A 23,917-nucleotide genomic window follows, 5' to 3' on the forward strand; every position below is an offset into this window, starting at 1 on the left:
CACCTGTAGTCCCAGCTACTTGGGAGGCTGAGGCAGGAGACTCACTTGAGCCCAGGAGTTGGAGGTTGCTGTGAGCATGATGCCATGGCACTCTAACCAGGAGGATAGCTTGAGGCTCCGTCTCAAAAAAAAAAAAAAAAAAGAAAACACTTCCCATTTCATTCTATAAGGATTGACTCACCACTTTTATATACGTGGGCAAGGAAATCAAACACAAAGTTTTGCTTCTTCTTCACCCTCCAATAAAAGAAGAAGAAAACTATAGGCCAATTACTAGTAAACATATTACATAGAGGCCAAAGAGCAAACAGAAGGAATAGACATGCTTTTCCTTTGAAAAACTTAGCATCCTTCTTTTTTCAATTTGTTCTTTTGATAGGGTCATGTTTTCTTTTTATGAACCACAAAAATAGGGAATGTGCAAAGAATAGGACACACTGAAAAAGCCACTGAACCTGGAATTCAGACAGTCTGATATTAAAAACCTATTAAAGTAATTTAGCCTCTATTACTAGGAGTCTGGGAGGCCAAGGCAGAAGGATTCCTTGAGCTTAAGAGTTCATGACAAGCCTGAGCAAGAGTGAGATCCGTCTCTACTAAAAACAGAAAAATTAGCCAGCTGTTGTGGCAGGTGTCTGCAGTCCCCACCACTTGGGAGACGGAGGCAGAAGGGTCACTTGAGCCCAGGAGTTAATGAGGTTGCTATGAGCTACTAGGCTGACACCACAACACTCTAGCCTGAGCAACACAGTGAGATTCTGTCTCTAAAAAAAAAAGCAATTCATCATCTTAACTGAAAGAAAATGGTTTACGGTTGTTCATCTCATTTGATTTTAGAAGAGCAATGCACAAAATACAGAATTTATTATTTATCAAGAGAAAGTAAAAGAATAAAGATGATCTTAGCAAAGGAGAAAAAGAACTGACACTTCCTTAACTTGAAGATCTGCATTATCAAATTACATAAAGCACAGGACTAGAGAAGTAGGTTACAGAATAGGCCCAGGTATACACAGTTTCAGTACATGACAGCAGTGGATTTCAATGCACTCATCCCTCACCTAGCATACAAAAATAAATGCCAAGAGGACTAAGGAAATAAAGTAAACAAAGAAAAGCATTATAAGAAAACAGAGTTTCAGTATGGGACAACAAAATTCTAGAGAAGGATGGCAGAGATGGTTACACAAAGATCTGAATGGGTTCCATGTTACTGAACTGTACAGTTGGACAAAATTAAAATGGCAAATTGCATGTTATATATATTTTACTACAATTAAAATCTTAAAAAGAAATAAAGATTATATTCTTGTGACAGGACTAGATTTTTTTTTTTTTTTTAGACAGAGTCTCACTGTGTCACCCTTGGTAGAGTGCTGTTAACATTGCAGCTCACAGCAACCTCAAAGTCTTGGGCTTAAGTGATTCTCTTGCCTCAACTTACCAAGTAGCTGGGACTATGGGCACCCGCCACAACACCCAGCCATTTTTTGGCTGCAGTTGTCATTGTTGTTTTAGCAGGCCCAAGCCAGGCTCGAACCTGCTGGCCTTGGTGTGCGTGGCTGGCGACCTACTCACGGAACTATGGGTGACAAGCCAGGACTAGCTTTCCTAAGACACAAACCCTTTGAGCCATAAAGAGAAATATTTGAAGATTTTGCTATATAAAAATTTCATGTGTTGGGAGATGCCTGTGGCTCAAAAGAGTAGGATGCTGGTCCCATATGCCATAGGTGGTGGGTTCAAACTCAGCCCTGGCCAAAAACTACAAAAAAAAAAATTTTTTTTATATGTCTTTATGATAAAAGATCCAGAAATAAAAGTTAAATGATAAATACTTAATACTTCAATAAAAAGGAAAAAAAAAGATAAGTCACTGACTACAATAAAGTATATGCAACTTGTATAATAAATAAAGGATTATTAACGCCTGAATATATAAAGCTGCTATAAATCAAATAAAAAATATGACAAGCAATTCATAACAGAATTAATCTTGGCTCAGCACTTATAGCACAGTGGTTACCAAGGCTGGCGGGTTCGAACCCAGCCCCAGCCAGCTAAGCAACAATAACAAGTACAATGGAAAAATAGCCAGGTGTTGTGGCGGGCACCTGCAGTCCCAGCTACTTGGCAGGCTGAAGCAAGAGAATTGCTTAAGCTCAAGAGTTTGAGGTTGCTGTGAGCTGTGATGCCATAGCACTCCACCTTGGGTGACATAATGAAACTCAAAAAAAAAAAAAAGTAATCAAGAGCATACACACAAACACAATTTCATTTTTCACTCATCAGACTGATAAAAATTAAAAATACTGATTTCCACAACTGACAAAAGGTACAGGAAATCAGATATTCTCAAAACTTTTTGAAGAGGCTTGGCACCTGTGGCTCAAGTGGCTAAGGCACCAACCACATACACCTAAGGTGGCGGGTTTGAATCCAGCCCGGGCCGCCAAACAACAATGATGGCTGCAACCAAAAATAGCCGGGCATTGTGGCAGGCGCCTGTGGTCCCAGCTACTTGGGAGGCTGAGGTAGGAGATTTGCTTGAACCCAGGAGATGGAGATTGCTGTGAGCTGTGATGCCAGGGTACTCTACCCAGGGGGACAGCTTGAGGCTCTGTCTCAAAAAAAAAAAAAAAAACCTTTTTGAAGAGCAATTAACAGCTAGCCTGATTATTAGATGCACATATCTGCCACCTACTTACTACTCTTTAGTCAACAAAAAGTTCCCAGAGGTGCAAAAAATCAAGAACAAGGATGTTCACTGCAGCATTATTTATAATATCAAAAAACAAAAACACAACTCAACTATCTACGTAACAGAAGGTAGTGAAATGCACTTTCCCACATTAATCAGCCTCTGAAGCAACAAATGGGGGGGGTGTCTCTATGCAACTACCAGGGAAACATACAACAACATGATTTAGAAGCAAAGGCTAGTTACAATATAGTCCATACTCTGTGATGCCATTTTTGTCTAAAATAAATATACTTTGCATAGGAACACAAATCTGAAAGAATCCATATCATCTCTGAGAGTAGCATCAAGGAAATTTTTACTTTCTAAATTATATTATTTCTATGTTTGACTTATTTAAATTAAACATAATTGCTTTTGTAATTAAGAAAAACTATGGATAAAGTAAAAAAAAAAAAAAAAACACATTCACCCCTTTGTGAATAAGGGGTAGCTATGATCCCAACAAATGTCAGGTACAGATCCTGTACAGTGTTTTCCCCTAAAGTGGAAAAGACAGAAGAGCTTCTGGAATGGCTCAGGAACTGTCACCTGCCAGTAGTGCCCAGCGCCTCAGTTCCCTGGTGGGTTGGCATGGTGGTAAAGACAGGGCCAGGGACGTCCTGCAGTCATGCATCCTACATAGCACCCAGCCTATATATAGAAGGTCTTGACAGAACAGCAGAAACTAAAGGAAAGTACACTCAATACTGGACTCAAACTTGTTTATTTTTATTTATTTATTTATTCATTGCTTAACCCCTTATCTTTGGGTGGCTCCTCACATCACCAGTGTAAGATTAGAAACATTTTACTTGAAAAAGTCACAATGGAAAATCAGATCAGCTAGGAGGGACTAATGGTGACTTTCTGGGTAAGAGTTATGAAAACCTACCCTAAAGAGACAGCAAAGAACGCCAAGATCTGGAACAGCACAGCGCTAGAAAGCCATTAGTCAAAGAACATTATTAGCCAACTAGCCTTTACTCACAACCTCTAAATGATGAAACCAAGAATGGGAGGGAAAAAGGACAGTAGAGGGGAAGTAAACAAAAACATTAAATACCAGGCACTGTTATGCACTTGAATATATTTACATATTTAATCCTCACAACATCCAGGGAGCATTACAGAAGAGGAGACTCAGAGAGGTCCATGATTTGCTCAAAGTTAAAAAGCTACAAACCCCAGTATTTGAGTCTGATCTGCCTACAAGTTGAGTGTATTGGCAGCTCCTCCAGTCAGCTGGTATGCTGGCACCAAATTTCCAACTACTGGAGCCCATGTCCTCAATCGTTCCAGGCAGACTCACCTGTGAGCTGCAGGGCAGCACCTGGGAAGTGGGCTCCTCAGATGGGGCTACTCCTGAGCCCATAGGGCTCAGTGTGGTGATTCTGCTTGGCTGGCCACGAAGTGTCAGAGTAATAGTGGTAGGGACCTTCAAGCCTGAGAAGGAAAGAGAGAAGCAGTGTTTTGGGGTCACAGCCTCTACTTTTTTCTTAGGCTTTAACTGGATGGTTTCTTCCCCATATAACACACCCCTTCAGACTCCTCCCCATCTGGGCCATCTATGCCCTAACAGTCAATCTGAAAGGCAATAGGAAACAACCTGTGTTCTCTCAACCTCTCTGGGGAATGGATCCACACAGCTGAATCCAAGGGTAATGCCAGGACACTGTGGGGTTGGGTTCAATATCATACCTTGCCCATGAGAGATGGGAAGGTCCTAGGGGAAGATCCCAGCTCTGGGAGTCCCCACAGTTCTCATGAGAGACTCACCTGATGCTTGGTTAGAGATCTGAGCCAGGCCAGGGAGGCTGCTTGCCAACTTAGCGAGGCCCCCATTGGTCAGCAGTTGGTGGATGGCTGTGGGCTTCCCACCAGGAGTGGCACCCAAGGAGGACAGAGTGGTGGCCACAGGAATGGTACGGACAATGGTGCTGGTGCCCGTGGTGATGGCACCCAGGCTCTGCATGGGGGTGGGCAACTTCACACTGGTAGCCTGTGGGACACACAAGCCCAGGTGATCAGAAGCTGTTGCCCAGCAGAAACATTCGACTTTGGAGGGCCCACAGCATATTATTAAAGGCTAACATGTATTGAGTGGCTACTACATGCAGGCTATTCTTCCAGGCATTTTGCATGTATTATCTTATTTAATCTACACAAGAAATCTATGAGGGAAATGTTATTATTACCTCATTTATCAACAAGGAAACAAAGAGGTCAAGAAACTTGCGTAAGGTCACATAGTTAAGTGATGGACTTAACACTGGCAGCTCCTGGCTATGTAGTGAGAAGGCTGTGTGTCCTTGACCCACTTACTGCAGACCCAGTATTCCTGCCAAAACCAATTAACCACAGAAGACTTGTCCCCACACCTGCCCAACCCAGTGGATAACAGATGTGCACCTGTGGGGCCGGCCCCGGGGAAGGATTTGCTGGGAGGCCAGAGGTCTTACTGCTGATATCCTGCAAACTGAAGCTGAGGCCTTGGAGGAGACTGCTGGCTGATGTGGCCCCTAGGAGAGGACATAATAGCTATCAGCACAGGCTCAATCACTTGCAAGTATCCCAAGAACAGCCATTCTCATCCCCCTCACCACCAACTGAAAAACAGTGATCTTATCCTTAGACATTCTTTGGCCTCCCAGAAAGATGCCAGGAAGGTCCCTTGAGGCAGGTATATATACACTGAATGCCCCAGGAAGAAAGGCACTATGCCAGACACTGCCTTGGATTCACTCTGCATACCCAACCTGCTCCAAATCACCAGTCCTACATTTTGGACAGTTTTAAGAAATCTAAATTCCTTTTGTTCTTTCCAGGGACAAAGGACTTTTTCTTTTTTGAGACAGAGCCTCAAGCTATTGCCCTGGGTAGAGTGCTGTGGCATCATAGCTCACAGCAACCTCCAACTCCTGGGCTCAAGCAATTCTCCTGCCTCTGCCTCCCAAGTAGCTGGTACCACAGGCGCCCACCACAACACCTGGCTATTTTTTGGTTGCAGCCATCATTGTTGTTTGGCCGGCCGGGCTGGATTCGAACCTGCCAGCTCAGGTGTCTGTGGCTGGCACTTCAGCCGTTTGAGCCACAGGCGCCGAGCTGGAGAAAGGACTTTTTAAGCCAAAAGAATTCTAAATACCTAACTTACACTTCACCTCACACAGTGGCCTCAAATAAAAAGTTCTGGCCAGGCGCTATGCCTCATGCTTGCAATCCTAGCATTCTGGGAGGTCAAGAGGGGTGGAATGCTTCAGTTCACAAGTTTGAGACCAGCCTGAGCAACAGTGAGACCCCACCTCTACTAAAAATAGAAAAAACAAGCCAGGCATAGTAGCACATGCCTATAGTCCCAGCTACTAAGGAGAATGAGGCAAGAAGATTGCTCAAGTCCAAGAGTTTGAGGTTGCTGTGAGCTACAATGATCCCATTGCACTTTATCTAGGGTGACAGAGTGAGACTCTGTCTCAAACAAGAAAGCAAACAAATGCAGGGGCAGCACCTGGGGCTCAAAGGAGTAGGGCACTGGCCCCATATGCCGGAGGTGGTGGGTTCAAACCCAGCCCTGGCTAAAAACTGAAAAAAAAAAAAACAAACACAGGAAGTTCCTCTCAAAGGAGATGAGTATCTGGCTCAGACAACTAACCTTTCAATGCAGGGTAGGGGGTTAGCAAAAGCACAGGCAGGAAAATGTCTTGTTCTGCTAAGGCCCAGTGTAGCACCATTTCCAGTTTTACTCAATCAGATGTGTTTAAAACACCAAAATTAGTAAGAGTCAGCCCTCTGTTATCTATGGGCTTCACATCCACAGATAGAAACCTACAGATATGGAACCAGCAGACACAGAACTATATGATGCCATTTTATACAAGCAACTTAAGCATCTATGTATTTTGGCATGCAGTATAGGAAGGGGGGGTCCCAGAACCAATCCCCAGTGGATATACAGCAAAGACTGTACATACATCTTCTATCAGCTATTTCTCTTCCCTATATAGTAAAGGACACAGCACTGCAGACTGGGACCTTTATTCCCCCTGCCCAAACTAGTTCCAGTTTTATGTCAAGCCTCTATGACCACCCTGAGATCCAGAGGCATATCCTTTAGCTCCAGGGATGCTTTCCTAGCATCATCCTCCAACAAGAGAAAAAGACTGTTGGGAAGGGGGAAAGCTTGGCTATAAGTTACCTTGGAGGGAGTTGCCAGGAGAGGTGGCCACCAAGCGGCTCTGGATTGTGTGCAAACCACTAGGCGCGCTGCTGCTCGCGACTACAGAAGGGGTAGGGCTGGCTGACAGTCCACCTTCAGAAGCGCTTGACCTAGAGATGTAGAAAGGAGCACTGTCATCCAAAAGTCTTACTTAGGGCAGCAGACCCTCCCAATACAGGGAGGATCCAGAATGGGGCCCTGCAAGGCTTCAGCAGTGGACACAAGGCTAGAACCTTCAACTTCTTTGTCCAATCTCCTCAACCGGGCCTTCCACAAGTCAGGCCTAAAGTAAAGATCCCAGCCCTTAATGTAAGAGCCAGGAAACACCTTGCAATCTTTAAGTAAAATGAACTCTGAGTTGATTCAAAAGACAGATTCCAATCAGAAAAAAATCGTATTCCCAAAAATGAAAGAATCCATAATTCATCATCTTTCCAAAGCACTACATGAAATGAGAAAAGGGGAAAGGCAAAAAGGAAACAGAAAAAGAGCAAGAAATAGACTCACCTGGCTGTGGTGAGAATTCCTGTGAGCTCCTTGGCCGATACTGAAGCCTGCCCCAAGGTCATGGTGATAGGCTTCCCACCTGCAGCTGCAAAAGACAAAATCCCAAGGCCACTGGTTAGTCCTATTTGGCCCCTACCTTTCCAGGTTCCACATCTAAGACTAAACCCAAGATACTATGGACAAAAACTAGCAAAGGAAAAAAGAACTATGTTAGAACAGGGAGATTTGGGGTTATTTTTTCTTCCTATTTTCTCAACTTTCTGGAATCTTTTAATAGCTTTAATTGAAACCAAAAAAAAAAAAAAAGACCAAAATAAGAAGATGCTCTGAATGACTCCCCAGGTTCCTCTCATTTCCTGCCTCCCTCATTCAGATGAGGGCACTGCCCACTTTTCCCTGCATGTGGAACCTTGTGCCTTCTTTGCTTCAGGCACCCCTCACAGTGAAGCAGAGGCTGAGCTGCCAGCCAGCAGCCACTAATGCTGCTTATCCTGGAAGAGGTCAGTCAGTTCTTATTTAAATGTGCCAAGAGAAACTCACTTTCTGAAGCTCCTCCTTGGGAAGGAGCACAATGCCCTCCAGCTGTGTCGCCTTGGGAAATAAGGGACACCTTGATCTTCGGTCGCTTGGAGGTCTTACTGCCAAGAAGGGGACTTGATGGATGGTGCCGCTTCAGCTGGACCCTAAGATCCTCTTTCTCTGTTTCTTCTGTTGGTTCTGATGAAATGGGAACTAAGAGATGAAGCTGAGGTGAGATCCTCTACAATCCAAAACAGCCCAATAGACACTGCCAGTCAACACTAGCATGGGCATGGCCATGTGTGAGGACATACAAGAAAACCACCCCATGTACAGGGCCACACTTCACAGGAAGACTACCCATGCTTTAGGCCCACTTCCCTCAAGCCCTGTCTGTAGTGGGAACCAACCTTGCTTTCTCAGAATATAGCTCTAAGCCCATCTCTTACCCTCCCCTGGAGTCAGAAGAGAAGGAGCCCTAAGTTGGTAGAAATAAAAAGACGACACTCTGACCCTGCCTAGCAAAAACAACAACAAAAACAAAGGACCTCACCACAGTGGATCTAAACAGTCCTTCTCAGACTGTAAGAATGCAACTGTTTTCCTGTTTTAAGCTCCCACCTCCCAATATCACTACAAAGCTGAGGACATTAAATATTCCACAGAGAACTCACAGAGGAGCAAGTCATCTAGTCCTCTCTAAAAGGGACAATTTTTACAAGGTTCTCACAAAGCCCTTCTTGCCCTAAAAGCCCAAGGTTGAGGGTCCACTTGCCAAATGGAGGCAATGAAAAGGAGTTACTACCAGGACTAAAAGCTGGCTTGAGTAACTACTAGGCAAGGAAGCACCTCAGATAACTGGGCAACAGTGGCCCATATCACAACTCAATCTCTAGGTCGTATTTGTACTGGTACAAAGAAAAGCCATCTATTCACACGTGGGCTTCCCCCTCCAGTGAATCAAATAGACTGACCATGCATACATCCAAGCTTTTGGGACTGAGACTCTTTTAAGTTATTCTTTAGGCTTCCTCATAAATTCCCTCTTTAAGCCCCCAAGTCCACCCAGCCCCTCTTTGTAGCAAGGAACAGGAACGGGGGTGAGGGTGGGCAGCAGCCATGCAAGGATTGAGGAGGGGTCTCTGCATGGGGTCATAGTCAGGGAATAGCCAGCTAGATGAGCTGCTTAGGAAAAAAATGCAAAGGCTAATATCAGAGTAGGAAGATGGTAGTAGGGAAAGGAATTACAAGTTTTATGCTGATAAGTGGCTGGTGGGCTTGAGGCTGCCAGGATGAAAACAGGCAGGGAGAAAAACACACAAGGAATTACAAACTCACAGGTAACAGGCCACAAGCACACAAAGGAGAAGCAGAGCTAAGAACCACAGTGACAGAATCACACACTAAGAGACCAAAAAAAGAAAACATGAGCAGCAAATAGAAAGAATGGAGAAGGTTCAAAGACTACAGAGTAAACAAAAAGAGTCAAAAAAAAGAAAAGAATCAGAAGATAGAAAAAGATACTAAGATCGGGTGGAAACCAAACTGTGACAGATAAGAAGCAGAGATGGAACAGAAATAAGAGAGAAATGGAGAAAAGCAGAATGCAGAGGACAAATAGGCAAGAGAAAGAACAATACTCACCAAAGAGACAGGAGGAGGTGCCGGGAGGAAGAGCTTTCCTCACCAGCATATTTTGTTTCAGAAAAGCAGCAAACTGTGCTGGAATGAATCAGAAAGAATTACAGATCATAGCCAGCCAGAGAACGGAGAAAAAGAGAAGAAATAAGAAAAAGATGAAAAAGTTGTAGAAAATGGTCAATGGAGGCTCTTTCTAAAGTTACTACATGGCAATGCCTGTAGCTCAGTGGGTAGGGCACCAGCCACATACACCGAGGGTGGTGGGTTCAAACCTGGCCCGACCCTGCTAAAACAATACAACTGCAAACCAAAAAATAGCCGGGCATTGTGGCAGGCACCTGTAGTCCCAGCTACTCACGAGGCTGAGGCAAGAGAATCACTTAAGCCCAAGAGTTTTGAGGTTGCTGTGAGCTGTAACACCATGGCATTCTACTGAGGGCAACATAATGAGACTCTGCCTCAAAAAAATAAAATAAAGTTACTGAATGGCAATCTGACTCTGCTATGTAGTTCTGCAGAATCATTTATAGACTGAAGGTAATAATATAGACTTGCCAGTGGGGCTGTTGCCAAGACTCAACAAACTACAGCAAAATGAGTGCCAAGAAAGGGTGTGGAACGTAGCAAGGGCTTCATTTATGTTAGCTACTATTGTTCTCTTTTAAAACCAGGTTTCTAAGGCAGATAGCTGCTCCACCCTTCTGGGTCCCACTTCAAGTGCAGCTCACCAGTCAACCTTCTAGAATTCCTTAAATTCTAAACTAATCACCACCTCCAAAAGCACAGCAGACCAGTGGCTCTGTATTCATCAAAAGCCTAAGGGCTGACTCAGAGCCTGTAGTACAGTGGTTATGGCGCCAGCCACATGCACTGAGGCTGACAGGTTCGAACCCAGCCAGGGCCAGCTAAACAAGAGTGACAACTGCAACAACAAAAAAAACAGCTGGGTGTTGTGGCAGGTGCCTGTAGTCCCAACTACTTGGGAGGCTGAGCTAAGAGAATTGTTTAAGCTCAAGAGTTTGAGGTTGCTGTGAGCTGTGACGTCACGGCACCATACTGAGGACAACATAGTGAGACTGTCTCCAAAAAAAAAAAAAAAAAAAGCCTAAGGGCACACTGCCCACGTAGCACTTGCCCAGAGCATCCATGCAGATACTGGGGGCTTGGTCTCTTTTTTTCCCTTCACCCTTCCACTCACATTTCTGTTCTTTGTTAGCATGACTTTAATGAGCAACCTTACAAGTGGTCTGGGTTTAAGTTCTGATCCTCTGGCTCCATAACGAGAAATACAGGACACAGGATAGATCAATCTCCTATCCCTTCTATATCCCTCTGCGCAACAGCCAGCTTTGGCTTCTGCCTCTTCCCAGGCAATCCCATGCCCCTGAGAACTGCAGATGACACATGCTCCTGAATGCATCATCAAACATCAATGCCCAAGAGGCCTTACCTCAAAGGCCACCTAAGTGGATCAATGTGAGGACACAGCCACTGTTTTGTCTTCTTTCTCTATCCACTGACCCCTCCCTTTTCTATAGCTCCTTATATAACATTCACAATTCTCCAAACTTAAATTTCAATCAGACAGATACTTCCCAGAATTATCTGAAACCTATCCGCAGAGAACCCTAATAAACTTTGCTGAAGGTCTCAGTGTGGAAATCTTACCTCTTCAAAGACAAAACAAAAACGCATGATGGCAGCTGAGTTGCCCTAGAATTTGAGGAATAAAATCAATCCTACAGTACACAACTGGAGAACTCCCTAACTGTAGAGGTGGCCACTGAGGCTTAGACCCAAAGACGCAGCTTCCTCAATTAGAAGGCAGAAAAAAGTTTAGGCCAAAATACTTAAAGTCTAACTTCCCCAGAACACCAAGACAAAGCTCTTACCTACTGACCACAAAACCCCACTAACACCAGCCCTTAGTATTCATTTTAGCCTAATTTTGCCTGGACAGAAATGTAGGAAGAAGTCCCCCTCACATTCCCCAAGAAAAAGCTACAGATGCTAATACCTTCCAACTGCCACATGACATCAACTGCAGAAGACAGAACCCAAGAGCGGTCACTAACCAGATGCCTATACCTTGGGCTTGTTTGTGGGTCAGCACAGCTTCTGTCCGCTGCACATGTCTCTTTAGCAGCTGAGAGCTCCCAATCTGACTGGACTTCTGTGCAGAGGTCACTGTGGTTACTTTGGTCTTGGGGCTGGAGGTGGGGCTGCTGGACACACTGGAGAGATCCTGAGTAGGGTGAGAAGGGCCAAAAGATGAGCCAATGCCATGAGAATCTGACTCAGTTAGCATGTGCCCTGGAACTCCCCTAGCAGGAACTCACAGCCCTACAGCACTGACAAAGCAGACAGTCATCCCCAGGAAGCTAACAACTCACTCTGCAGTTCTAACTCCTCAGAAAAATACTCCCTTCTCCCTGCCTCCTTCCCTACTTGCATTACCTCTGAGCCTGAGGGTGAGGCAGGCAGCTTGGCAGCTGGGGAGGCAGGTCGACTGCCCCGCTCCGAGACTTCAAAGGCCAGGTCTCTGCGGGCCACATCACGGGGCTTCTTCTTCTTCTCAGCATCCTGATCCCGAGGCTCTGAGCCTACGTGACCCTCAGCGCGAGTGAGCACACCAGTGAGAAAGTCCACGATCTCATCCTAGTGTAAGGTGGAATCAAGGTCAGTTAGTCCTTATTTGGAGAACAGGAACCTCTCAGTTTCAAACTAAAACCAATTCCACCCTGGCTTTGTGATCCAGATATGCCAGTCCTTTCCCACTCACACAAGGCCTGGCATAAACACCAGGCCTCCAAGTAGCTGTGGTTTGAGACCAGCAAGTGCCTCTGTGAAGGTATGGTACTCTTGGGTGGTCAAACCCCACCACTTTAGACCCTTTCTCTCCTAATGCTTCACTTATATGTTCACCACTTTCCTTTTCTCTTTTTCTTCCTCTCTCTTTCTTTTTTCTTTGCTTATAGACGAGGTCTATGTGGGACTTCAGCGGATAGACCTGCGTCCATCAGAGCCAAAGAGGCTACTACCAACAAGACCAAACCAAAACAGCTACAGAAAGGCAAGCTTAGCTGACAAAAACACACAAAACTATTTACCTGAATACATCTGTCCACCATGCTCTGAGTCAACCCTTCTGATTTCTTCTTTGCTTTGCTTATTCTAAGAGATGAAAAAAAAAGACATATTTACTTCTTTAAATTCTACAGCATCCTATGGAAAATAAATTTCTTCTCTCTGTTGGTTATTTTCTAGGCCCAGAAAGAATTATGTTAGCCCTCAGGCAGGTAATGCAACCTCCCTGAACCCATTTCCACATGCAAAATGGGGAATCATAATACCTCATTCATGAAATTGTGGGGATTAAACAAAATAATGTATGTAAAGAAACCAAGCATGTTGGTCAGGACTGTCCATGCCAGAAGTGCTCTATACCTATGGCTTAATAGATTACCCTATTCTGATTGCTAAAACCTCTAGAGGTCCCTCATCACAGCCCCAAACTGTGAGATTACTGAGTGTTGCTGAAATGAATCAATAGAAGAGGAGGAAAGGTGGTCACAGGTTACTTCTAAAGAAATAAGAGAAAATGATCAAGGCCAGCTGCATTCCCTTCTTGGAAAGGTAGCATTAAAAACTTTGGCTTTGAGTGGCACCTGTGGCTCAGTGAGTAAGGCACCAGCCTCATATACTGAGGGTGGTGGGTATAAACCCGGCCCTGGCCAAACTGCAACAAAAAAATAGCCAGGCGTTGTGGCGGGCGCCTGTAGTCCCAGCTACTTGGGAGGCTGAGGCAAGAAAATCACCTAAGCCCAGGAGTTGAAGGTTGCTGTGAGCTGTGTGAAGCCATGGCACTCTACTGAGGGCAACATAGTGAGACTTTGTCTCAAAAAAAACGAAAAAAAACCTTGGCTTCTGGAGGCCAGGTGCAATGGCTCATGCCTGTAATCCTAGCACTCTGGGAGGCCAAGGCAGGTGATCGCCTAAGCTTACAGGTTTAAGACCAGCCTGAGCCAGAGCAAGACCTCTCATCTCTAAAAAATAGCCAGACTTTGGCTTGGTGCCTATAGCTCTGCGGCTAGGGCACCAACCACACACATTGGAGCTGGAGGGTTCGAATCCAGCCCCAGCCTGCCAAACAACAATGACAATTGCAACCAAAAAATAGCCGGGCGTTGTGGTGGGCAACTGTAGTCTCAGCTACTTGGGAGGCTGAGGCAAAAGAATCACTTAAGCCCAAGAGTTGGAGGTTGCTGTGAGCTATGACACCACAGTACTCCCAAGGGTGACACAGTGAGACTCTATCTCAAAAGGAAAAAAAAAGATGGGCTTTGGTGGGGGTGGGGGGTGCCTGTAGTCCACCTACTTGGGAGGCTGAGGCAAGAGAATTGCTTGAGCCCAAGAGTTTGAGGTTGCTATGAGCAGTGATGCCACAGCACTGTACCAAGGGTGACAAAGTAAGACTTTGTCTCAAAAAAAAAAACAACCTTTGGCTTCTGACTGGGGGTCCTGGCAAAGAGAAACAGGGTACCATGTGACAGGACAGAGAACTGCATTACGAGCCTCAAAATTCCAACATCCCAATTCACTGATGGTTGGCCTCTGATCTGTGTAACACTACCATTTTATAAGATGATGAGAGTGAGTTGCTTAAGTTAAGCAATTTACCTAAGCTTCTCAGCAAAGGGGTCAAGAATAACTGAGGTCTCCCAATTCTCAGGCCAGAGCTTTTATACCCCACAAATGTCTCATCAGCAGCCTACAATCTTTCAGTAACTGCATCCCCACGTCTCCCCATTCCCTTGCAGTACTCAACATACAAAATCTATTCTCTCGTAGGTAAGAATATTTAAATTATCAAGGAAAACTGCTGTGACCATCTTCCCAGCCCATTTCCCTCCTCCTCCCCCTCCCCCCAGAGTCAACTCCAGGAACAAGGCAAGTCCCTCCTCCCCCCCAGGGTGGCCGAGAAGGTGCTTCCCTATGCTTCCCAGCCACATTCCCAGGCTCCTTCCCCCTAGGGTTGGCAAGAACAAGCTTCAGAACAAGGAAGAAAAGTCCCAAGTTTCATAAAACCCCCAAGTTCTCAGTAGATGAAGAATGGTAGAAAACTCACTGAGACTTGATTAATTACTGTTGTATATAACCATAACCATTGTGATATGAGATGTATCCATTGTCAACCAAAGCTGTATTAATAATTGTTACATTACTGTAACCAATGCTATATCCATGACTACCCAAGCTATAACCCCCGCCTTAACCAGCCATGTTTCGCTTCTGTAATATGCTTGCACAAAACCTATAAAAGGCAACTCAACCCCCTACTTCGCTGCTGACTGCCTCTCAGTGCAGAGGCCCCTGCAGCAGGTAAAATAAATTACCAATTAATTACATCTAAGTGGGGGTCTGACTCTATCTATTCAGGTCATGGGGGGTACTACAAAACAATGTATTTACATGAAAACACTGCCTTGGGTATCAAACAACTAACTAGACACTAAATTCACAAGAGGCTGGCAGTGAAGGCCAGAAAGACTTCTCCAAAACATTTCTCAGTAGGAAACTGGAAAGATAGCTGGGAGCAGATACATGCTGTAAACTCTCTAATTAAAATAAACAACTGAAATTAATCTCTAAGATTGAAAATATTTAAAAAGGGGGGCCAAATATGACACTATCTTTTCTTCAGTACATTTTATGAAAACATACCTAAAGGCCCTGTAGGCCCCCATGTTACGGGGGAGGGAGGCCCCCATGTTACAGGGGGAGTGACTGTTTCAAAGACCCAATGATTTTCCTACAACCCCTCCCAAATTTTAGATGTGCTTATGACTCCCTAAATACATCAAAGGATGCTCGACACAAATAAAATCCATGTTCACAATTATCCTAAGTAAGAAATACAATTTTTAAAAATGGCTACCCCTTGGGCAGTGTCTGTGGCTCAGTGAGTAGGGCACCAGCTCCATATAACCAAGGGTGGCAAATTCGAATTCGGTCCCAGCCAAACTGCAACAAAAAATAGCCGGGCGTTGTGGTGGGTGCCTGTAGTCTCAGCTACTTGGGAGGCTAAGGCAAGAGAATTGCCTAAGCCCAAGAGCTGGAGGTTGCTGTGAGCTCCAGCTCCAGCTCCAGCTCTGTGATGCCACAGCACTTTACTGAGGGCGACAAAGTGAGACTCTGTCTCTAAAATAAATAAATAAATAAATAAGTGGAAACCTAATAAATACATGTATTTGTAAAATAAATAAAGGAAAAACAAAACAAAACTAAAATAAATAAATAAGGCTCAGAGCCTGTAGCTCAAGCAGCTAAGGCGCCAGTCACATACACCAGAACTGGCAGGTTCATCCAGCATGGGCCTGCCAAATAACAATGATAACTATAACCAAAAAGCAGCCGGGTGTTGTGGCGGGCGCTTGTAGTCCCAGCTACTTGGAAGGCTGAGGCAAGAGGATCACTTAAGCCCAAGAGTTTGAGGTTGCTGTGAACAGTGATGCCACAGCACTCTACCCAGGGCAACAGCTTGAGACTCTGTCTCCAAAAAAAATAAAAAAATAAAATAAAATAAAAATAAAAATGGCTACCCCAGAGAAAGTATGATAACAAAGAGTTATACTTAACATAATCTCCAAATATTTTCTCCCCACAAAATAACTAATTACAAAGGGAAAACAGTTACTTCACCATAGAGAACCTAGCAGAAGCTACCTTAACCATGTGATCAGGGTTATTATCAGCAATGATAAAAAGAAATCACCATCATGTAACCTCTAATGGGATACACTAAGGATATATCATCTCCATGGCATTCCTGCTAAAAAATGCATATTCTCAGTGTTATCACAGGAAAATGTCAGAAACCTAAATTGAAGGACAGTCTATAAAATAACTAGCCAGTAGTATTAAAAAAGGTCAAGGTCATGGAAGACTAAGACTGACTGAGGAAATCTATTAAAAGGAGACTGAGGAGACATAGCAACTAAATGCAACATGATCCTGGACTGGATCCTGGACCAGAAAAACGATATTAGGCCGATAAATGAATTTGAGCCTACAGATTTGGTAACACTATCATATCAATTGTTAATTTCTTGAGAATTATACTTCTGCTAATATAAGATATATTAGCATTTAGAAATAATATTAGCATTTAGAAAATTCGGGGGACAGGTAATAGGAACATTTTTGTACTTGTACTTGTACTTGTACTATATACTTGTACTTGTACTATATAAATCTGAAGTTAAAGATATGAAGAAGAATGTCTTTAGTGCTCACTTTTAACAACCAGATTCACCCATAGTTAACGCTGCTATCTGACAAGCATTTCTCTAACACTATAGCATGGCTCTCTCGCAGCTCTGAAGAACCTACCCACCTGAGATTATCATCAGCACCCCCAACCACCACCAAACTATTCTCAGCCCGAATCTTCTCCCGGAAGTCCTCCATGGCTTCAGGATGACATTGCAGGGAATTCTGACCAATGACAAAGAGGACTGGAGTCTTCATATCCAAGAGGGGATCATCCACATCCTAAAAGAGGTACAGGTTTTAAAATCAGCTAGTTCATATTCACAAAGTATTAACCTGAAAACTCCACTCAAGAGAGCTGTGCAACTGCAGTCTGCCTCAACACCAGCTTGGACGAGGCATGCACAGCCTCACTCCCACTGCCAATTACCCAGCAACCAGCCACAATTTGTTCTTACCCCTCTGGGGCCATCCACGGTAAGCAGAGGAAACCCAAGGCAGACAACTGCAGTGACATACTCCATCACTGACACCTGTAAATAATAGCACAGTTTATCTGAAAGTCAAATGACTTCACTGTACTTTGGCTTACCTAAAATCCAGGTAGGCCCCCTAGACAGTCCCATCTCTTTCTCCCCTATCCAGCTTCATCAGCCATAGTAAGAGCATAAAACACAAAGCAGCAGTGGCGCCTGTGGCTCAAGCAGCTAAGGTGCCAGCCACATACACCTGAGCTGGCAGGTTCAAATCCAGCCTGGGCCTGCCAAACAATGACGGCTACAACCAAAAAACAGCCGGGCATTGTAGTGAATGCCTGTAGTCCCAGCTACTTGGGAGGCTGAGGCAAGAGAATCACTTTAGCCCAGGAGTTGGAGGTTGCTGTGAGCTATGACGCCGCAGCACTCTACTCAGGGTGACAGCTTGAGACTCTGTCTCAAAAAAAAACCCAAAAACACAAAGCAGCAACTACCTAGAGAACTGGGGCCACAAGAGGACCCTAGCAGGTGGCTGAACCATAAAATAGTAGGTTCAATACTCCTATCCTGTGAATCTTCTCAACTAGAACCCCTCTCGCTGTTTTTCTCCACAAGTAGTAAATATAATCAAGAGAACACAAATGTTGTCATTATCCTTTAAATGAAGAAAATGTCTATTGTTTTTAATGAATGGGACCCAAACATCCCAAATTTTTTGGAGTAGTTGCTGACTGAGTTCCACCATTCCTGGAAGCAGGAACCTCTCATGGCCCTAGATACCATACCTGATTAGATTGCATGAAGCATAACTAGGGCTTTGAATATGTCAGGGACATTTACATAAACCGACAAACATACACATGTATAAAAAATTAGAAAGAAAAGGTTCCTTGATGTCTTACGAGGGGACTAAACATGAACATAATATTAAATTCCAGAGCTATTAATTTTTGCCTGCTAGAATTATTGTTTATTTTTTAGATGGGAGAATGGTATGGTATTTGTGTTTAGAGAAAAAAAGGAATTTTTTTTAAAGAAATGCATGCTCTCTAAATGAATTATGTACCATTTATAGGTACATGCTCTATAAATAAAATGCTATAACATTTGAGACTTTTTTTTTTTTTGGCCAGGGCTGGGTTTGAACCCACCACCTCCTCCAGCATATGAGGCCAGCGCCCTACTCCTTTGAGCCACAGGCGCTGCCCCATTTGGGACTTTCTTAAAAATAATCTGGGGGAGAAAGAAGCAAGCGCGTAGGTAAGGTGAAACAAACCAGCTGTGAGGGGAACACTTGTGAAGTTGGATTAGGGGTCATGGAGTTTATTAAGCTAGTTTATTACACTATACTTGATTTTGTTTCTGCTTAATATTTTCCACAATAAAGGTTTTGTTTTTGTGAGACAGTCTCAAGCTATCACCCTGGGTAGAGTGCCGTGGCATTATAGTTCATAGCAACCTCCAACTCTCGGGCTTAAGCGATTCTCTTGCCTCAGCCTCCCAAATAGCTGGGACTACAGGCGCCTGCCACGATACTCAGCTATTTTTTGGTTGTAGTTGTCATTGTTGTTTGGTGGGCCTGGGCTGGATTTGAACCCACCAGCTCCAGTGTATGCGGCTAGCACTCTAGCCACTTGAGCTACAGGCACAGAGCCACACAATAAAGGTTTTTTTTTTTTTTTTTTTTTTTAGACGGAGCCTCGAGCTATCCCCCTGGGTAGAGTGCCATGGCATCACAGCTCACAGCAACCTCCAACTCCTGGGCTCAAGCAAGTCTCCTGCCTCAGCCTCCCAAGTAGCTGGGACTACAGGCGCCCGCCACAACGCCCGGCCATTTTTTGGTTGCAGCCATCATTGTTGTTTGGCGGGCCCAGGCTGGGAATTCAAACCCGCCACCTTAGGTGTATGAGGCTGGTGCCTTAGCCACTTGAGCCACAGGCACCGAGCCCACAATAAAGGTTTTTAAAAAAGTCTGTCTTCTACAATCTGAAATGCAATTATGTAAAGCATCTAGCACAATGCCCGAAACATAGTAAAGGACTCAGTAGTTACAATCATTAGTACCAGTATTCTATCCCAGAACAAACTCCAATTCCTCAAGATTTCCAAATAAGACAGAAATTACTTACATGACAGGCCACCAAAGCTCCTGTGTTCCAGCCAATTAAGACAATGGGTTTGTGTGGAAAATGGCTGTGAATCTTTGTGGGAAGAAAAAGAAAACAGTAAGATAAGAGATTACAGATGGGTGTGGAACAAAACCAAATGCCAGCTAAGCCACAGTAAACTGAAATAGGGGCATTCTCACCTCCAGCACTTTGCTTCTCACTGCCCCAATCATATGCTCGAGACACTGCAGAACTCCTACCCCACTGCCATTGTTTAGCAGATGAGTAGCTACAGGGATGACCTGAAAAAAAGAAGTGGCATCCATGCCACCAGAGGTTAAGTTTCAAATCTTCTCTCAATTCTGCTCAATCTCAATCTACTCTAAATAAATCTCAACCTTGGAATTCCATATAAATGAAGGGTTAGGGGATGCTCCACATTTAGGTCATCCATTCTAAACCCTTCCTGCATGTTCCTCTCCTTAATACTCTGAGATTATATTCCTGCCCACAAGAGAGTTCCTCTTGTCTCCACACATACCTTGCCTAAGCAGGAGAGCTGAGACTGCCAGAAGCGGTGACGGCGTGAGGTGGGAAACACAGAGCTGGAGGGGCCAGAGGAAGCGATGAGAATCAAAGGAGAACCAGGAAGTTTACTCTAAGGAGAAAGAATCCCACCCAAAAAACAGTGAGAGGTATTCTTCCATGAAATCCGAAGTATCTCAATACTATTCTCATCCCAACAAATGCTCCTTTGCTTATAAAACCATAGTTAAACACAAAACAAGTTATTAATGGAAAAGTCAAAGAAGCCATTTATCAACCTCTTGCCAAGGTTCTATGTCTTTAGTCTAAAAATTTCATGTGCCACAGTTAAGTCCTGAGCCATCCAACTTACTGGTTTATTATGGGAAAGCACCCCAACAGCAGGGTCCCACGGCCTCTTCAGTAGGAGAGACAAGGCCTCAGCTCCTGCAGCCCCTGTCTTCGTGTTAGATGACACAAGCATTCGATCAATCAAGGTCGGGATCTAGAAAGGAAGAAGAGCAAAGCAGCATCCAGTGTGAACATACAACCTTCCCATTGCCAGAAATCAGGCAGGAGGTCAGAGCCCCACCATGAGCCATAGACAAACTTCAACTAAGCCTACCAAACCTTTCTCAGGAGCAAAAGCAAATGAATAACTGAAAAGCATGCTTTTGCCATGAGAGGTAAATGGGTATAGTCCTTGGGGAAAGCAATCTGGTGATATGTATCAAGGGACTAAATTTATTCCTATCCTTCTTCCAAACGATTATACTTCTGAAAACATTCCCTAAAAAATTATATACACGCGTCAGACACACACACACACACACAAAATGGTGGGGAGGGTTATGCACAGAGACAAATTCACTGTCAATAGGAATCAAAAAGTGAGAACAAATATATATATACATATATATGGCAGTGGTTAAGCCAGTTATCCACCTAATTGGATATTAAGGATTATAGGCAGTGGCCAAGGTACAAACATCCTACTGACATACAACTCACACTTATGAACAAAGGTATTAATAGGTAATAGGTAAATGTACTTGTTTCAACTTACATACAAATTCAACTTAAGAACAAACATATAGAACCTATCTCATTTGTAAGACTTTCTACACTTTCAAAAATTTTTTTTGTTGTTGCAGTTTGGCCAGGGCCGGGTTCAAACCCACCATCCTCGGTATATGGGGCCAGTGCCCTATTGACTGAGCCACAGGAGCCACCCTGTACTTTCAAATATTTACAAGAATTTGTAGTTACATACAGAAATATTTTGCTAAAATGTTACAGGTAAAACAAAATATAAAAATTTATCTCTACTCAGGCACTATAATATGCCAAAATGTTAATTAATAATGATCTTTATGGAGTTATAGGTAACTTTTTCCTTTATAGATTTCTGTGTTTTCTAAATTTCCTTAATGAACATCAATTGATGTTTTAATTTTTTTTAAATCTGCATTTTCATCTAGAGTATTGCCTTCAAGTTGCGGCATGTTAAAAAAAACCTATTATTGTGTTTAAAGAAATATATTCTACTCTGTTGTGTATATTTTCTATTTGCTATATGCTATTTTTCACTATCCACCAAAAATATCTCATAGATGTGCAAATATAGGTTTCAGACATGCTGATGCTTACACTGAGAAGAAATATCTGTGTGAATTCCACGCTACCCACAAAAGGTCAAAGTGACCTACGGGAAAGGAAAGATTTTTAAATGTTAGAGGTAGTTTTCAGAAAAACATAAAGGTTTTGAGAAATTGGAGAATAAAAAGTACTATGGTTTGATGCAGGTTGTAAAACTTCAAAGACAGAAGGAGCAGATAAGCTGCTCCTAATTTTAAAAGATAGAAACTAAAAAGGTTTCTGCATGAGAAATTGAGGATTATAAACATTAGACCTTCTCAGTTAAACTCAGGAAACAAACGTCTAAGCAACAATTATTGTTATAAGGCACCAGACCAGTAGTTCTGCAAAGCAATTTAATCCACAAGAGGTAACGAAGACAAACACATAAATAAAGACTGGTAACTGCATGAAAAAAAAACAGAAGCCCCACATTGCTACAATTCAAACCATTCAGTGGAAAGAAGTCAGGCAATTTTCTTTTTTCTTTTTTGAGACAGAGCCTCAAGCTGTCGCCCTGGGTAGAGTGCCGCAGCATCACAGCTCACAGCAACCTCCAAGTCCCGGGCTTAAGCAATTCTCTTGCCTCAGCCTCCCAGTGATGCCTCAGCCTCCCAAGTAACTGGGACTACAGGCGCCCATCACAACACCCGGCTATTTTTTGCCTGTAGTTGTCATTGTTTAAAAGGCCCAGGCCGGATTCAAATCTGCCAGCTCTGGTGTACGTGGCTGGCGCCTTAGCTGCTTGAGCTACAGGCAGCTAGCCAGGCAATTTTCATCTAAAGATACAGCATGTAAAGTGAGACAGGTTCTTCAGAACAGGAAGCACTCCAACAGAACATAACAGAAGAGCTTTCTAATTAGAGATACCAGCAAGAGGCAAGAATGTGTAGAGCTTATTCCAGGTACAGGTAGACTGAAGTCAAGAATTCAAGCAAAGAAGTAAGAGAACAAAGGATAAAACCAAACGGCAAAGATTTTTGCCCCAACTGGCCGTTTTTTGTAATTTATTATATAATTGTGAGCCACTCAACACTCTGAGGCACAGGATCTGATCTGAGTTAACTTAAAAGCATTATCTGGGGCAGTGCCTGTGGCTCAAAGGAGTAGGGTGCCGGCCCCACATGCTGGAGGTGGTGGGTTCAAACCCCCCCCCGCAAAAAAGCATTATCTGGGTGGTGCCTGTGGCTCAAGGAGTAGGGCGCCAGCCCCATATACTGGAGGTAGTAGGTTCAAACCTGGCCCCGGCAAAAAAAAAAAAAAAAAAAGCATTATCTGGCAGTAGAGTATGCCCAAGAAACTGAAAAGCCTTGAAATTCACTTTCCGTCAACATAGGGTAAATAATTAACCAATAACTAACTTCCCAGCTTAGAGCTGGGAAGACCAAGCTTCCCTGGCCTTTTCAGCATTGCATTCACTCTTAATGGCCAAGTAAGAGGCTCTTCTTTAAAAAATAGAAACTAAAAAGGTTTCTGCATGAGAAATGGAGGATTATAAACATTAGACCTTCTCAGTTAAACTCAGGAAACTCAGATCTCTTTTCTGCCCTCTTTATAATGGTGAAAGCAGCTGGTACAAGAACATGACCCCATCCACCCATGATTTTAACATTCAGCAAGCACTTTAAAACAATCCTATAGTCATTTATATCCTTTGGAAAACAACCAAAGTATTTGTTGTGAGTCTAAACAGTCATGAGAAAATAAGTCTGATGATGAGGTACTGTGGAGGGCACAGCCTCACACCTGAGGCCCTTGATGACTGGTATAGTTGTGAGCCTTCCACCATTCCAGCTGACCAGCAGCAGGGCCAGACAGCACCTAATGCACACCTGTCAAGATCATAGTATCTGAATGCCACCTCCTTCACATGGGACGTGTCCAGTCAGTAACTTAAATAGGGAAGCAATACAAACTCTTCCTTATTAGAGAAATTACCAAATCACGCTAGCCATCCCCACTGCCTAGGGAATGAGGGTTGGTAGTGACTGGACTCTGGTCACTACCAACCCTCATCCCTTAGGCAGTGGTTCTCAACCTTCCTAATGCTGCAACCCTTTAATACAGTTCCTCATGTTGTGGTGACCCCCAACCATAAAATTATTTTCATTGCAACGAAGTAATTTTATGGTTGGGGGGGTCACCACAACAGGAACTGTATTAAAGGGTTGCGGCATTAGGAAGGTTGAGAACCACTATGAATATCTCCACCAATGTTGTACTTTTACCATAAGTAGAATGCTGTGGAGAATGTTGTTGAAAAAATATATATATATAC

At 43.7% G+C, this 23,917-nt stretch overlaps 1 protein-coding gene across 4 annotated transcripts in view; it reads right to left on the reverse strand.

The window, feature by feature from the left end:
• Positions 1 to 23,917, reverse strand: part of KANSL3 (KAT8 regulatory NSL complex subunit 3) — a 55,651-nt gene that overhangs the window by 9,109 nt on the left and 22,625 nt on the right. The window contains exons 6-21 of one of the 4 annotated variants that reach the window (XM_023518818.1): positions 20,375 to 20,506; positions 20,018 to 20,134; positions 19,677 to 19,778; positions 19,498 to 19,569; positions 17,351 to 17,425; positions 17,017 to 17,174; positions 12,731 to 12,794; positions 12,078 to 12,278; positions 11,709 to 11,865; positions 9,624 to 9,701; positions 8,001 to 8,192; positions 7,461 to 7,545; positions 6,933 to 7,063; positions 5,153 to 5,262; positions 4,520 to 4,742; positions 4,053 to 4,186 (exon numbers count right to left, since the gene is read on the reverse strand). In XM_023518818.1, coding sequence (XP_023374586.1) covers positions 4,053 to 4,186; positions 4,520 to 4,742; positions 5,153 to 5,262; positions 6,933 to 7,063; positions 7,461 to 7,545; positions 8,001 to 8,192; positions 9,624 to 9,701; positions 11,709 to 11,865; positions 12,078 to 12,278; positions 12,731 to 12,794; positions 17,017 to 17,174; positions 17,351 to 17,425; positions 19,498 to 19,569; positions 19,677 to 19,778; positions 20,018 to 20,134; positions 20,375 to 20,506 — 2,031 coding nt within the window. Of the gene's footprint in view, positions 1 to 3,798; positions 4,187 to 4,519; positions 4,743 to 5,152; positions 5,263 to 6,932; positions 7,064 to 7,460; positions 7,546 to 8,000; positions 8,193 to 9,623; positions 9,702 to 11,708; positions 11,866 to 12,077; positions 12,279 to 12,730; positions 12,795 to 17,016; positions 17,175 to 17,350; positions 17,426 to 19,497; positions 19,570 to 19,676; positions 19,779 to 20,017; positions 20,135 to 20,374; positions 20,507 to 23,917 lie in introns of those variants that run through there. The other 3 variants (XM_012811064.2, XM_023518817.1, XR_002775636.1) reach the window with 3 other exon arrangements.

The sequence above is a fragment of the Otolemur garnettii genome, unplaced genomic scaffold (genome assembly GCF_000181295.1).
Source record: "Otolemur garnettii isolate 467f Iridium unplaced genomic scaffold, OtoGar3 scaffold00148, whole genome shotgun sequence".
Classification (NCBI taxonomy): Eukaryota; Metazoa; Chordata; class Mammalia; order Primates; family Galagidae; genus Otolemur; species Otolemur garnettii.